This window comes from Eptatretus burgeri, chromosome 16, assembly GCF_056783735.1.
Source record: "Eptatretus burgeri isolate ZD-2024b chromosome 16, Ebu_testis_v1, whole genome shotgun sequence".
Classification (NCBI taxonomy): domain Eukaryota; kingdom Metazoa; phylum Chordata; class Myxini; order Myxiniformes; family Myxinidae; genus Eptatretus; species Eptatretus burgeri.
In genome coordinates, this window is record NC_140976.1 from 24430580 (window position 1) to 24446639 (window position 16060).

Consider the following 16060-nt stretch of genomic DNA (forward strand, 5'->3'; position numbering starts at 1 on the left):
CGCAACAAAGCGTGGCAGTGTGTTTTTGCCCCCCGGCAAAACGCAAGTGATTTAACATCGAGAAAGGGTGGGAAGAGGGCAGGGGTGAGTGCGAAAAGCGAGTGAGCCACGAGTGCGCGCACCATCCAAAACAACCCGCTTGGAGGTACTAGCTGTGTCAAACCAACAAGGACAGAAGATAAACTAAAATAGAAGCTGAAAAACAGCAAGGCCTTCAAAAGAACTTTAATTGGACAAATCATTGCAAAAATGCATACAAGAAACACACCTAGATGCCCATAATCAAAAAGGCCCCAAAACAAAATCCATTTCCATATCGAGGGAGGGGAATCAAAAAAAATCAAGTAAAACAAATAAAGCTAGAGGTGGAGATGGTAAAAAAAATATTGATAAGAAGAAAAAGAATGTTCATCACAAGAGACCCTGGCGCTTCAGGTCCTCAAACGTTTTGCGGTTAACCACGTTACCACTCGAATCTTCAAATTCTTCCTGAAAACGAAAAGAAAAGAAGGTGAGTGCCGCTACACAATCTCATGTTCGTGAGAAATACCCACAATTGTCCCCCCCCCTCTTCCCCCCAACAGAGTAGCTGCCTGAGGCAAGTTGTGTTAATATGAGTCCCGACCTTTGCAAACCCAACCCCCCTCCATCGCATTCTTCTCAGTAATGTTATTACATCAGAGGCCTGAGCATAAGGTCACGACCAAGACCGTTACAAAAAGTCACCACTACCACCCTCCATGTTTAAAGTGTTCAAATGTTGCGTGAACATATATGATCGAAGTAAGACCAATGCTCCTTGTATATACTTCAAAAGTCCCTGCCAGTGTACATTAGGGAATGGTGGAAATGCAAAGCGGCTACACTGAGGTTTGCATGAGGAATCTCAATGAATCACCTCTTCTGAACAACAACTTGTTTCGTTAATGAATCACCTCATCTGCTCGCTGAACACCAATAAACCAAAGCTGTTGCAGTTAAGGTTCGAATCCAATCGGTTTCCAGATACAGGAGAACGCAAGAAAGGATCTGACTGCTGGCGATTGCAACGACAGCATGATGCACAGAGGAATGATTCAGAACATACCACAATGCTAATGAAGGGATGGTGGAACAAGGGGTACAAGGAGGAGTGGGAGGGAGAGGGGCAGTGGAAATTGAAAAGATGAAGAGGAAAGAGCAAGAAACGTGAAGACCAAGGGAAGATGTTGGAGATGAAGATGGAATGAGAGAGGCGGTGGACGTGGATGTGATTGGGATCAGCTGCGGTAATCAAAGCTGTCAGCGGCGCGGCGGTAACCCAACACCCGATTGGGCGCGATGCAGGAGAGCCCGCCAGTCCAGCGTGCAGGAGAGGGCCTTGCGAGCTGTAATTTTACGTGTCGGCTTACATTTAAGGCATGTAAGCACATTATTTCACCACGGCCCATGGCCACAAAAGTTTCCATGGGATGTTGCAGGAGTAACCTCAGACCCTCCTTTTCTCCACTTTATCTCCACAGGTGGAATGTGTCACCAGCGAATGTACTTTTTTTTCTTCTTGTTTTTTTAGCTCCTTCCTTCCCTTGCCACTCAAAATATCTAGTTGCAAAGTAATAGAGGTGAAAAGAAAATAATACACACTTTTCTTCAAAAGCTGGGAATATCTTCAAAGACGGCAACACAACTGGGTATATTTAGACTGCTACGAATCCCCAATTTAGAAAGTAGAATTTTTTTTATAGACAGAAGAACGTGTCACTCGGCACAATTTCTTCAGTTGTGATGTTCAAGAATGAAGCCGACCTTTTATTGTACATCATGTACAAGGAATAGTTCGAATGCGATGACAACCGAAGCTGGTCAAGGAATTCTGGGTGAAATCAAAATGGCAGCCAACATCGTCTTCTGCTCTATGGACCACCGCGATGCATTATCGAGTTCCTTGCACAGGAGAACATCAAGGAAGTTGAAATTCACAGCAAGTAATCTGCGCGATCAGGTGACGCAGGTCTTTCATGCAAATGTGTTTAAATGGTGGAGGAGCTTGTGAAAGGTAAATGGTCCATTGAAATTTCACAAGGTGAGCGCAAGGAGTGCACCAAAGGATCTTTACTCAACCAGATCTCAAAGGACCCGAGTAATCTCGTAGAGATGGGTTGGGAAGTTCCAAATTGCCACCACCCCATACCAGTCCAAACGTTCCACCTGATGATTTTCATTCTCTTGGACAACTCGAAGAACATCTTGGTAGCATCAACTTTGTGAACGATTACCGTGTCAAAAGACGCGTCACGAAACGGCTGTGTAACCGGCCCAAATGTTTATGTGCAAGTAGAATCATGGCGCTGCAATATCAAAGGGGTAACTGTATATGTGTAAGCAGAATATCTTGAGAAATAGGTGAAGTTTCATCAACACCTCGCCCCTCCCAGACTCGGTACTTTTTACTTTATTGAATGAAAAATCCACATCAACCACATCCAGATTGAACTACCTGAGACATTGAACTACCTTCGTATCCTGAAAACATCAACACATTCCTTGGAAATAGACTGTTGGACAATTTCCTCTCCAAAAATCGGGATTATGAGCACAGCATCGTCTGTCCAGCTACCGTCATAACTATCCCAGGCTCAAATAATCTCGCAACACAAGATTGCTTCGAGATTAGGTCACGTTTTCCAAGCATTTCCATTAACGGTATGTTGAAAGGTTCTTGAAATTATCTGAAATCGTTAATTCTGAGCACCTTCTGTGACATCCTGGTGCAAAATACTTGTGAAACGCCCCAAAATTACAGAGCTTGGATATTTGGTGGGTTTGCAACAAAGAATTGGGATGGACTGGTGAGCAGATTAAAGAAAGGTACAGAAGCTCAATGGCTGGCAGTTAGAAACAGGTAATGGGATTTGGGAAGGAGGGGTAGGGGTTAAAATAAAGGGGCCCTCACAATTAAGTAAAATTAATGAGAATGTCCGCAAGAAGGAAATTCTTACCTCTGTATCTGGTTGCCATCTCTCTTCGGCTTTGCTCTGTTTCAGTTTTGCCCAGACTGTGATCGCAAAGCAGAGAGGGAGGGGGTGTTTGCATCCCATACTTTGTACATATCATTCTCTTAACGGCCTCACTAACATGCATCTCCACATCATCCCCGTTGCCATTTTCAGACCTGGACAGCATGAGCACACATAAGCGCCCCCTGCCGGGGCACAAGTTATGTCCGAGGGCCAATGTGCCCTTCCGAAAGGATTCAATTGGATTATGTAGCGGCCATGCAGTCTGCCATCACAACCCGGCAAGACGGTACTTACGGGTAACAGCATCTTCGATGTGTGTGATGTTGGCAAAATGAGCGGTGTTTGGAATTCCCAGACATCGCATGCCATGTGCATGACGCCATTCCTGAGGGGGGAGGGGGGTTCAGGTCATAAAACTGTGTTAGAATGTTATTGGGTGAAAGAGTAGTGGCTATCCCTATACCTTCTAGCTACTCCAATCCAAAATAAACACACAAAAAAGAAAATCGAAGTCTGCAGGGCAGCATTCCAGAGGCAAGTGTCCCCGGCATAGGGTTTACAAAAGGCACGAAGGAGGGTTGCGTAGGTGGGTAAACTTCATCCTCTAGTCCCTACGGATACCATGTGGCAAACGTATGTGGAAGGAGGATGGGTCAGCATCAGAAGTCACAGAGAGAACAAAATGAAACCAGCAGAGAAAGAATATATATATATATATATATATATATATATATATATATATATATATATATATATATATATATATATATATATTACATATGAAGAAATGAACAGACGGAACAAGGAAAATTAACAAGGAAACAGGTAATTAACAAGGAAAATGCGGCAGGCCCTGGTGCTCCAGCCAACAAAGGCCACGACCTCCAGGCCAAGGGTCAAACAGGGAAGGAGGGCATAAGCAAGGGGGAAGAGGCCTGCACAGCTGGGTCAACCTTTTGCCATACTCTTCAACAGTTTTATGAAATACAGAAATATGATTCAACTATTTTGTCGTTTAAAATAAAGATTCCTCGAGTTAGTTGCACGAGAAATATATGTGCTATATCCACACTCGTGATGACGTCTCAACTCAACTTCCACTTTCTTTTGCTGTTGGTGTTTCAACTGTTGTAAAAGTGATGAATATTCTTGAACTCTGACAAGTATAGAATCAAAAAACAAACTCGATAATCCATTGCCAATTACCGAGTAAAAATTAGGAGACATTCAACATGTTCCCATGACACTCACGGCAAAATGTCTCTGAAAGGCCTTGGGCCCACGGTACGTTTGGTTGCCACAAATCTCACAAGTGAAGTTGATGTTGAGCCCATGCAGCTTGTACAGCCAGTAAGGGATTGGCTGTGGTGCAAAACATCAGGGTCAAAGTTGAATAATCACGTATAATGAACCAAATATTTCCTTTCTTTTCGATGGCAAAATATCAACATTGGAAATAAGGGGAAAAAAAATTAAGAAAGACGTCTTCTTCCACCTTGCCATCCCAGCCGAGTGGCAGGTTTTTCGGATTATATATTATTTCGTTGCTTTCTTCATCGCTGTCACTGTCGCTGAAGTGTTCTTCTTCCTCATCCTCCCTCTCTCCCCCGGTGCGGGCCTGCTTCCGCTGAACGTTCTCACGTGTCAGCTGTCGCTGCTCCTGTGATGTAAGAAAGACACATGCATACAATTTAGAATACACAAATACCAATGTCACCCCCATTTGTATTTAATTAAACAATGCCTTCTTTTAGAAGAGACAGTAAAGCAAATGTTCCTTTTCCTTGCATGTGCAGCTGTAATATTGAAGACTGAGATGCTTCTGGGCTGGTACCCTGGATGTATTCCAAATTAACAATTTGGGTTGAGCATAGTTGACCATTAGAAAATAAAATGTCTCTGGTTCATGGACAATCATGTGCACAAATCACATGCAGAACAAGAACATCATGAATCGACATCAATGTACTTTTCTAGGAATGGCAAATACACGAGTCGACAATGGAAAAATTAACACAGCAAGTGGGATTTGCACATATCAACGTCCTCTTGATTCCATCCATTGTCATAGCATCACGAGACAAGTGTTCAGATGGGATGGTCTTGAAAACAGGCCAATTTTAGACATATTTAAGGGCTCCAACAAAGGGTTAATGTCCAAAATGCCAGTTTGTCCTCGCTTCCCACAATGGTTAGCATATCTTGATCAACGTCGTCTTCATTCCATCCATTGTTGTACCTATCAATCAACACAGATCAATACGAGCCTTCACGATGAAAACAAATTTCATTTTTCACAAATGTAGGGTTAGTTATTGCAAAATACCTCGTTGGGCACCACACTGCACGACCACTTTTACCGCTTACCAGCGGTGAAGACCTAACCGGCACACCTGTGCAAATACACGGCACTCCTCGCAACTAACCTGTAACATAACTTTTTAGGAAGACACCTGAGGGCGACAAATGAAACCCATGAAGCCCGAACCAATCTCGGTGGTGTGGGAACATTGTGCAGAGTCGTACTACACACAAGCAGCAGGCCCTCCGGCTCTTCATCTGAACACACACACTTTCTCAGCCGAACGCCTGGTTCCACGGTCCTACGGGGGCGGCCTCTAGCACATGAGGCAAATGGTGGGTGGTACATGCTCCCAGACTTGGAGGCAAAACCCTCCATTAGCTATATTCTCGACCCTTTTTATGAAACCAAATCCTACTGTATCAATTAAAAAGGCAAATTCATTGCACTCCCTGCCAATGCTTGTCCTCCTTGGATCCTTGCGCCGCAACTGTTGCTCGATCTTTTTCAACCTTCGTACTTCCATCATGTCATTTTCTCTTCAATATTACAGATCATTTCCAGTTTCTTTGTTTCATTCACTTCTATTTTGGTTTAAAAATGAAAAAGGCAAAAGACGCCACAGCTTTCATTACATACGCAGTATGGCTGCCTGCTGTCTTCAAAACCCTGGTGTTTACCTTAAAGACATACTCGATGTAATAAGTACAAAGGCAAGACGAGCAGAGGTCGAGCAGATTAACCCCATTAATGGCAGCCATCGTCACAAACGTAACACTGAAATTTGCAACCCCATTAAAATCCAAATGATAATCAAGGAAAATACTTCATTCCAGAAATACTCGTGGCCCAGATCTCCTGTCGTCTGGGATTTGACCCCGAGCTGTGCCCGCAGGGTGCCGGGCGCCTGAGGAGTTACTCGGAAACAAATATCCAAAGGAAGCGAAGCCAAATAAACCAAAGGAATCATGAAAACTCTCCAAGAGGTTATTCACTCTTGTGCTCATTCAAGGCCTTACAATAACGGCAATACTTCTGCAACGAAGAATAAATGACTCAAAGCAAGCAAGAGATAGGACAGAGAGAGAGCATTTGAGGAAACACCCGATTTTTAGCTGACATTTTATATTTTATTCGTGATTCCAAATAAATATAAATAAATAAACCAAAACGTTACGACATGCTTCCGATCAATCTTGTTGCTTCGCTGCTGATCAAACCTCAATCCTGACGAACTTTGCTGGAAGCTGCTGAAAAACGACCCGTAGCCAATCGCAGAAAAATTTGGATGGCTGGACAGGCTGCCTGATGTGTACAATGCTGGGCGAGGTCAAGTCAACCACCCATATGAAATATCATGCCAGAGGCGAAACAATAATAATAGAAAAAAAACCCCCCCAAAAACCGATTCATTCCATCGCCAGACACTTGGTTAGAAAACACAAAAATGAAACTTTATATTTTGTTATCTTTTGAGCTCGCAGACTAATAATAGATCCCTGTGATCTGGGAAGAGAGCCAGTGAAGTTGGACTCACAAGGTATTATATTTTGCTCAAGTCTTTCCCCATAAGAAAGTCACCCGTGCTCTCAAATTGTGAACGAAAGCAGGTTTCGCAGCAAATTGCATCCCAGCACCATGAATCGATGGAGGGCAGAAAACCACCAGCCGGACAAGGGCAGTCACCGCACACAGATCCCACATGAGCAGAAGAGTGGTGACCCTTTCCCTCAATAAACATAGCCCGCAGGGGTGAGTGTAGAAACGCAATGCAAGAAAGCCTGTCGTCATGTTACAGGAAGATGTGTTTCCACATGCAGTGTGTTAGCTACGGCAGGCAAGCCCAAGGCCCCCGCCACAGTCTTCGTTTGCTTTCCCGTTGGGCCCACGGCACTGTGCGCAGCTCAAGCTACAATATGCCCTGGATAACCAAATAACCAAGTAAAACAAAACACTCAAATTCATTTACTCGCTCAGTTTGGGCCCACTTACCCCCAGAATCTCAACGTACTCGTAGATCTGAGCTTCGAGGAACGCGATCTCCTTGTTGCGCTCGGCATCACGACTGAGGTTGAAGAGGGGAATGGGATGGGTGCAAAGGAGGGCGACGGTGAACAAGTTGTGCTACGAGGGCTATAGGAAGGAGATCCCCTGGACCAAGTTGTTTCAAATGGTGAGGGCGAATGGTTATACAATGAAAGCAAAATGGAGAGACAAGTGTGTTTATGTAAAAGGAAAGGGAGGTTATGGTTCAGTCTTCCTGAAATTTCAATAAGTATCCCTCGACACACCTCTTTGTGACCACGCCCCTTTCAAAACAACAATGACGAAGACACGCCCCACGCCCCTCACCTGCTACCCTTGCTGCTCTTGGCCTTGGATTTAGTGAAGAGTGACGGGTCCAGCAAATCCAAGGATTTTCCCTTAGTGCTGAAGAGTCGTTGTGCTCGTTCTTCCAGTGTCCTGTGTACCAAATAGAGAGCATTACAGAAGAATCAAGGGGGCTGGGGGAACAAAACAGGTGAGAAGGCTGCTTTGCACAGTAAGTGGGGAAAATCACAATCGACTAGCTGGCAAGGCAAAAATTAGATGAATATTGTTTTTTATTTGGTTGTTTAAAATAAACACAATGATACAGAAGAGGAGAAAGAAGAACAATTCCATGACATTAAACTGCTTTGATAAGAAGACGATGAAAGAAACAATGGGGAAATATAAGACATCTAAAGAAAATCAAACTCCAAAAACAAGAGGTTCCTGAGGAAGGATGTGATCCGAGAGCACCAGGATGTATTGCATGTTCAAAAGGTGCATCTGTGATACGTCTTCAAATTGGACACCATTCCGGTTAGGCCAGAGCACACGAGACTTGGCGTGAGGTGCTACGTCACGGAAAGCATCCTCTCAGTGGTTTTTGTACAGACCTAATGAGTTTGTCAAGGCCACAGGAGCACATGTCAATCAGGAACGATAAGTCGTTGCCATCGGGCCACAGTCAATAACCAATGCGTGTTGATCGAACATGTTCCCTTCTTTTGCAAAGTATTGTGTGCGATTAATGATCTCCAATTATTTTGAAGTGTTGGCGTCATCTAAAGTTGAGATTATGATGTAAACGACGACAGTGGATTGTGCACCTCCAAGCTTAAAAAGCGTAGAATCTGCATCAAAATGAAATAAACCACATCTTGGTATACAACCAGACCTTACCTGTTGCACCAAGTATTTCCAATTTGTTCAAGAATCTCATGTTCTGCCACTGCCATCCATTGTTGGTTCGTTTTGAAAGTGCATAAAGGTGTTGAGCTCTACTCGAGTGCTACTGACACTGTGCCAATGTCACGCCAAACCGTTTCCTATCTCTGTTTTTATATGCTATAGAGCTCAAGCTGGAGGCAAAATGAGGAGGGCACATATCGTATCCGTTCAGGTAGAGTTGATACGGTCTGAAACATCCAGACCTTTTAATGAGTTCAATCAATTGTTGATGTCACCTCTTACGCAAGTCTGCTCGACGCAGATAGCATAACCCAATAAAAATGGCTCCTCCAAACGAGGGCGGTGACGACGTACTACGATAACGGATCGTTTTTCTTATCCCAAATGGACGGACGAGGAAACGCAAATATTTAACCACAACACGACCCGTGGTGTCAGATTCCTCCATTTCACTGCCATTTGTCCACTGGACGGAAGGCAGAGGTAAACACCGGCACACAAAGTAATGTTAGCACGCTACTCAAGATTGGAGTAATGAATGGCTTTTGACCATTTTATGAATCATCTTGGGATGATCGAAAATTAAATACCAAGGAATATTTCATTAATCTATATAACGTAACACACTCACAGATGCTGCGCAGACCATTTAGAAAAGTGTTGCCTCAGCTTGTTTTGTTTGTTTGGTTGTTTTTGTGCTGCCAAAGATGTGTTGTAAAAACAGGGTTTGATTGAAAAGACAATTTGTTCAAAGCAAAAACATTTTGATGTCCATGGAGAAAGTACTGTCCAGTTGAGCAACTCAAAAGACATTGGCTAAATCATTTTTCTTACCCCGTGCACACCAAGTGAAAAGTGGGGTTAAGCAATTGGTTCACTTTGTCTGTCTGTCTATAAATGTCAGTTTATGATCGAGGAGCAACGTGATTTCAATTGAATGACATATTTTGAACACAAATCGGAACATAAATTGTAAAAGGAACTTGTAGTTCCGTTGTACTTTGGCTCTGAATTCATCCCGATCGCACGTGCGCAGAGAGGAGTGAGATTATTATTTATTTTTTTACTCTGTCTTCCTCTCTTAAAGTCAAATAAAAATGAAAATTACTCCAAACAGGATACTTGCTGTTTTTAAGGATATCATAAAGGACACAAACAACAGGCACGAAGAACAAATGTAACGTGTTCGATAAGGTGGTGTAAGAGACGCTGCATCGACGGTGGTAAACTTCCGAAAAAGAATATTTTACACGACCTTCAAAATCTTTGTTTTATTTCAATTTAATTATGCACTTAAACATTGCAGAACACAAATCACCTTTTTAGCATTTTCAGAACCCTTCCATTAAGCAGTACTTTGGCAAAATATGATGGCACTTTATGTCATCACAACCAATCAAATTTTCTGCTCGCAGACCCTGCCCATGTCCTTGTTTCTCAAGACTGTGCGGAGTAAAGTGCTTCATGAACTCTCTAATTCCACAATGCTTCAATGCACAAGAGCTGTCTCAATTACTGTCAATTTCATCAAATGTTTTATTTATTCATTGATTGATAACTTTTTACTCCAAAATGCTAATCAATACAAATAGACATGTAAACATGTTCAGACGTGTAATACACACTCACGCAAACGTTTATGGTATCCATACAGTAGGCTATAAAAGTATGTGACCACTTAAAATCAATACCGAGTTTTCTCTTGGCACCGTTTCAAACAGCAATTTTTCAGTTTTATTGAGGATATCTATTCATATTCTTTCATGTATTATAGTTATTATTCACTGAAACTTTCTCTTAGCTTTCTGTAAGGGGGAGGAGACTTGTTTTGTTATCACATATAATCAAACTAAAATAAGGCAATTCTCTGTGTTTGGATGCATGTCGGATCATTACAGAATCAAGCGGCTGGCCAAATCTCCACCAAATTTTGCATACCTGTTCAGGGTACCCATGGTCAGGTAATGAGCATTAAATAAAATTCCCCCACCCCCCACCCCCCACCCCGGGCGAGTGTGTGGAAACGATTTGTTATTATCGCCTGCACACGTGGAATAGTGCAAGTGGTTTAACCACTGACCTCTGCCGGAGGGAGGCGGGTAATGCAGGTGAGGAAATGCAAATTCTGAAAAAAAAATCCTCTCGCTGGTATTACTCGTTTAATAAACTTGCTATTGGACTCAGACTTTGTACCCCACTATACATGGAACATACTCACATACACCTTCAGACTATACACAGTAGTGCATGCCTATTTATACCTACCTCCCCCCCCCCATCCCCTAAGACTATCATGACGATGTCAAGTACCAAGGTGAAAGCCTGGTGTTGGCTTAGCGGTTAGGATGGTGGCTTGGGATCCTAGGGTCCTGAGTTCGAGCCCCGTTGGCTGCTGAATTAACACCAGGGGGTTGACCCAGCCTGTCATCCTTCTGAGGTCGGCAAAATGAGCACCAGTATACCGGTAATAGGGGCACTGCATCAGCGGCATCGCTACGCCCCTAACCAATGATGTAACCAGCAGCCAAAAATGTAGCACACGATGGGAACCAAGGTGAAGAAAATACAGGATCAACAGGCATGACGAAAAATGGCAAATGAAACAAACAAATTGGATACATAAAAGGCATCCTTGAACCATCTTCGACACAGTGGGGCATCAGAGCACGGTGGTAGCAAACACGTCAGCAGTTTTTCATCCTTAACTTTGTAATTTTACACAACCACTGTATTTGTGCCACTGAGCAGACGAGCCTTGGTTTGAATCTCGGCCCAGCTACAAAATATCAGCCTGGTGTTTTGCAGGCAGATGATTCAATGTGTGTGCTGTCGCTCGAATGGACATTAGTTGGTGGACGTTAAAAACCCCCACGGTGTCCTTCAGCGAAGAGTAGGTGAGTTATCACCGGCAAGCTGAACAAATTCCAAATTCCTGCTAATTTGGTTGAGTGTCTCGTGTCGGAGTGGTGACACATCCAGGATAGTACCCCCAGCCAAGAAACCGATTCGGCAGAACCGACACTCTGAATAGAACATGGTACATTATGATGGAGATGGAATTTATAACACTCAAATTTGAAAATGATAAGATCGACAAGAGTTGATAAGTTGCACTGAATCAAGTTATTGAGTTTAAAATACTCTGAAGAGCTATCAAAAGTGTAATGAGTGTGTGACACGTGGACAAGACAGCAATTATTATTCATCAAATTTAATCTTTTCACACATTTGTGGTTTACATGGAATAAGCTAGATTTCCAGTTCATCTCTGCCGTAAGCACGCAGCAGCAGAGCGCAAGATTGCACGAGTGGTAATATTATCGAAAGAAAGAAAAAAAAAAGAGAAAGGAACAAAAAGCAGAACAAATTGATAATGAGAAATGCAAATGAAATAATACATAGACATAAAGAACTGACCCGCCACATTTGAGGCCAAGCGCCATCAAGGCAGACTTGAGCCTATCCAAACCCAGCGAAGCAAGTTCCTGCGGGGAAACAACCCAGTTCACAATTACAGCCAATACACAAGATCAAACTGGAACTTTTCAATAATGACAACCTTTGAAGATCCAAGCATTCAAGAAAGGAGCAAAGGTTGAAAAAGTGAAAGCGCCACCGCACATCACCCACCTCCCAGGAAGAAAAGGCCGAGAGGTCCAAGTGTGCGCCAGAATGTGCGAGTGCACTGCTCGTCTCTTTCTACAAAACAGTGAGGGAGAATGGGGAAACAAAAGTACCATGAGGCCGTGCAGACTGATAAATACTTCAATGAAATCAAAGCTCAGGGTGATACCAAAGGCTTAAGACCAAGGTATCTTCATTTCGCTAAAGGCTCATGTCAAAGGAGATCACCGGCCAGCCAGGAAACACTCCAGTTTCCCACTTGCGCTCCAAATCCATCTGGATCTTCCCGTGGAGTTCATTTTGATCAAGCAATGGTTTAACCCGATCTGTGTAGTCCTGCAGGTAGTCCAGCAGAAATTCCAGGTAACTGTCCATCGCAGGAGCAAAACAGACAATGAGGAAACAAAACTGAAATGTGCGGCACAATGATAAGATAATAATTAATTTGAGCCTCGTCATTGTTGGGATCACAGTAAATAGCACTTGTAATGACAACACGATTATCCAAACCATGTGAACCGCAATGTTGGTGCAGCCTTTACCGTTTGTATTCGGTGTTCTTTCGTTCACGTGGAATTTCAAAGAGTTGGTCGAATGTTGACAGGTAGGTGACATAGTCTATTTTCTGCAAGAGTCACGTGGAGATAGGAGTGTGAGGTACCAATAATAACGAACACAGATCAAAGAGCCTTCATCTCCCCTCCCATACCCTCAACGCTCAACTTCCAACCTCCAATACAAAACATCCACCAAAATCTAATCTTTCCACTATCCTGTCCAGCAAATGCAAGGGATCACCAAGTATGACGATGCACTCATCTTTTCATGCGGTCATTCAAAACCGTTGCCATGTGATGGTCACAGATCCCATAATTGGGCTGGGTGATAATTAATGTTCATTTCAGGCGGAAGAGCTACGAGTTTCCACTGGGAACACTTATTAAAGACTTGCAGGTTACCCAACCTCTGAGTCGGTGCAGAAGGGGAATTTTAAGTGGAGTATATTCAATCTTCGCTGAAGCTAAGTATGTGATCAGCCCACATTTTGCTTGAGATTGACCCAGTGACCTAGGAGTAGTTAGTTAAGGAACATACATACAAACACTGCCTTTTCTGGTTTATTTATATAGTACTGTCAAACCTTGCTATTCACGGGGGATCCATTCCTGGAAAATGCCGCAAATAGCGAATCCGCGAATAGCGGGGCATTGCTTCAATGGAAAAAGGGGGGATAAGTTCCCGGCAGTTCGCGATTCATGAGGGAAAAGTTAAAAATCTCGTGAAAAGCCGTAAATACGCGAAGCACATGGCCGCAAATATCAAAGCAGGTCACATTTTATAAACCGCGAATACGTGGGGTCCGAAAATATGATAGATAGTTGATAAAATTATATTTTCACCATGTATTTGTTTTATAACTTTACACATTAGGTGGCATACCTTGCACGAAACTGCCATGTTTGTTTCCATGGAAGGTATGTAGCCGAACGTGTAACATTACAAAAGACGTCGCTGCGTATGACATCATTGATGTTGCAATTTTGATGACCATTTCAGTCTTGCTGCTGCTGGCATTGCCAGGGAATTATAATTAGAAGAAAAAAAAAAGTACCGATTTGTATCAAACAAAAAAACTCGGATGTAAGACTATGTACTATGTAATATAAGAAACATATTGTTGTGGTTTCCACCCGTTCGGCGGGCGGACGACCGCCTCAGCCCAATTGCGGCCACACGCGCCCACCGAACGAGCAATCCAGTCGTAGCTTTCCGGATCAACGCCGAAACCCAGCTACGGGTGTTTTTAACACACCACAGATCAGCCAACTCTTCTGTCCACGTGCTACAGGGTCAATCGCCAAATTATCGATATACCTAATTATTCGCGCAGACAGAAATGCTGGGGATCTACACCTCAACGGGACCTGCACGAAAACGAGCCGCTTTACGCAGCTCGTTTCGTATGTGATTGCCGAGCGGTTATAATTCGCCAAGTCCCGTCAGACCCGATTATCTTATCGGTGTTAAAAACCAGCTAACACTCCGAACGCTCCATGGCAGTCAATGAGAGGAAGGGACGTAACGAGCAGGTGACATTCAACAATGAGGAAATTTATTAATAATAATGGGGAACGAGGGAAGCACGTAAGAGCAGAACTACACCGACGATATGAAATACAATGCAATCATTTACAGCACACAAAGCACTTAACAGTTTCCTACTTATTAGACGGGCCCACGGACACACGTACGCACACACACACACACCCAAGAAAAGGTGGCTGATGCCTTTAATAACGGACTCCAGCTCGGAGGACAGATGAGCTGAAACCCAGAACCTATCTCGAACCTCTCCACCTCGTGTGGTCTTCAAGCTGTTGGGACCCGGAACTCAGCGAGAGCGAACTGGATCCAATCGCCGTGAGCCGCGATCCTTCCCGAGCTCCAGCGAATCCTCTCGCGTTTCCGAACACGTGCTGGTGAGACGAGGCGCCGATCCTCCCCGTCGATGCGTCGCTTCCCTGAGGAACCACCTCCAAGATGAGGCCGATGAGTCGCACCAAGCCGAGAACCAAGCGGAGAACAAAGAGCTCCATGAACCAAGAAGAGCCAGCCGAGCAACCAACTCAACTCTCTTCCGATGAACAAAGCCTCTCACAACACGAACCAAGAGCAAGAAGCCACCACCAGCAGCTCGAGCCGAGCAACCAGCTCAACTCTCTGCCGATGAACAAAGCGAGGACCAAGAACTCCGAGCCGAGCAGAACCCGAAGGCCTGCTGAAAAGCCAAGCCGAAGCAAAAAGCTTTCAAAAAGCCTCAACTCTAACCCGAGCCAAGCAGAAGCCGAAGCTCTACTGAACAACCAACTGAACCAACTCAGGATCTCTTCCTTATTCTCCTCCGCCCTTCCCCCGCTCCCGGCGTGACTCATCTCCCCGTGCCAGCACAACCGCGGGTGGGAGGGAGTTGTTTACGTCCCGTGATTCAGGACGGGAGGGCTCTTCTTCCTCTTCGCAGCTGAGGGGGAGGGGCGTCTTCCTTTGTGTTGTGTTCGCTCACTAACTATTCAATTAAATCACAGCGCATCTAATCGATTTCTGCCCATTAAACAATGGAAGGTGAACTATCTAGGGAACATGCACTTATCGGCATAACTGAGCTAAAGGAACCTGTATGTTGAGAGCGATCGAATTGCAAATTCGTAACAATATATTATGTTGCATGCTTACCTGAAAAAAGAAAAAAAAATTACAAGAGTAATTTCACATGTATTTTATAGATATTTTATGTTACAGTAGTTAAAACAGAAATAATTTTACTTGTAACAGTCATTGCAATGCCTCTCAAATTATGGTGAGCAAAAATTGAGTTAAAAGTGACACGTTCCTGTGTCCGGCAGACTGTGCAACTGTGTTTGAGGTCCCAAAATGTGCCGCGGCTTTGTGCGGAACGTTTCCGGCCTGCTGGAGGAAAAGGCATGGCCTGGCTAATGGGTGGTGCTTGTGACGCTGGGAAAAGGGGGGAAGGTGTGGCCTGTAGAAAGGGTGGCACTTGTGACACAGACAGGAACTGAGCTTTATCTATCTATAATTCCAGCAGTGTGTGTGTGTGTGTGTGTGTGTGTGTGTGTGTGTGTGTGTGTGTGTGTGTGTGTGTGTGTGTGTGTGTGTGTGTGTGTGTGTGTGTGTGTGTGACCGCCGTTTCTTGACAACCACTGGTCCGATCTAATTGAAACTTGTCAGGTATATTGCTGGGGACCTGAGGATGTGCCTTTTCAAGGTTTGATATAAATCGGACAAGTGCTTCCCAATTTATGGCCATTTATTTACCAAACCAATAACAGGACACGTTGCTGCGTCGGCATGGCCGATGGGGAAAGGGAGCCATTTAGTTACCAATGACAGGACATGCTGC

At 44.0% G+C, this 16060-nt stretch overlaps 1 protein-coding gene across 2 annotated transcripts in view; it reads right to left on the bottom strand.

Moving 5' to 3' along the window:
• Positions 1-209: 209 nt before the first annotated feature.
• The window catches only part of SF3A3 (splicing factor 3a subunit 3), a 62514-nt gene continuing 46663 nt past the window's right edge, over positions 210-16060 (bottom strand). For both annotated transcript variants that reach the window (XM_085859334.1, XM_085859335.1), the window contains 11 exons: positions 12687-12769; positions 12373-12511; positions 12151-12219; positions 11938-12005; positions 7654-7764; positions 7294-7366; positions 4495-4659; positions 4251-4361; positions 3294-3384; positions 2979-3034; positions 210-489 (listed from right to left, as the gene is read on the bottom strand). In XM_085859334.1, the coding sequence (XP_085715460.1) occupies positions 412-489; positions 2979-3034; positions 3294-3384; positions 4251-4361; positions 4495-4659; positions 7294-7366; positions 7654-7764; positions 11938-12005; positions 12151-12219; positions 12373-12511; positions 12687-12769 (1044 nt within the window). In that variant the 3' untranslated portion in view covers positions 210-411. The remainder of the gene's footprint in view (positions 490-2978; positions 3035-3293; positions 3385-4250; positions 4362-4494; positions 4660-7293; positions 7367-7653; positions 7765-11937; positions 12006-12150; positions 12220-12372; positions 12512-12686; positions 12770-16060) is intronic.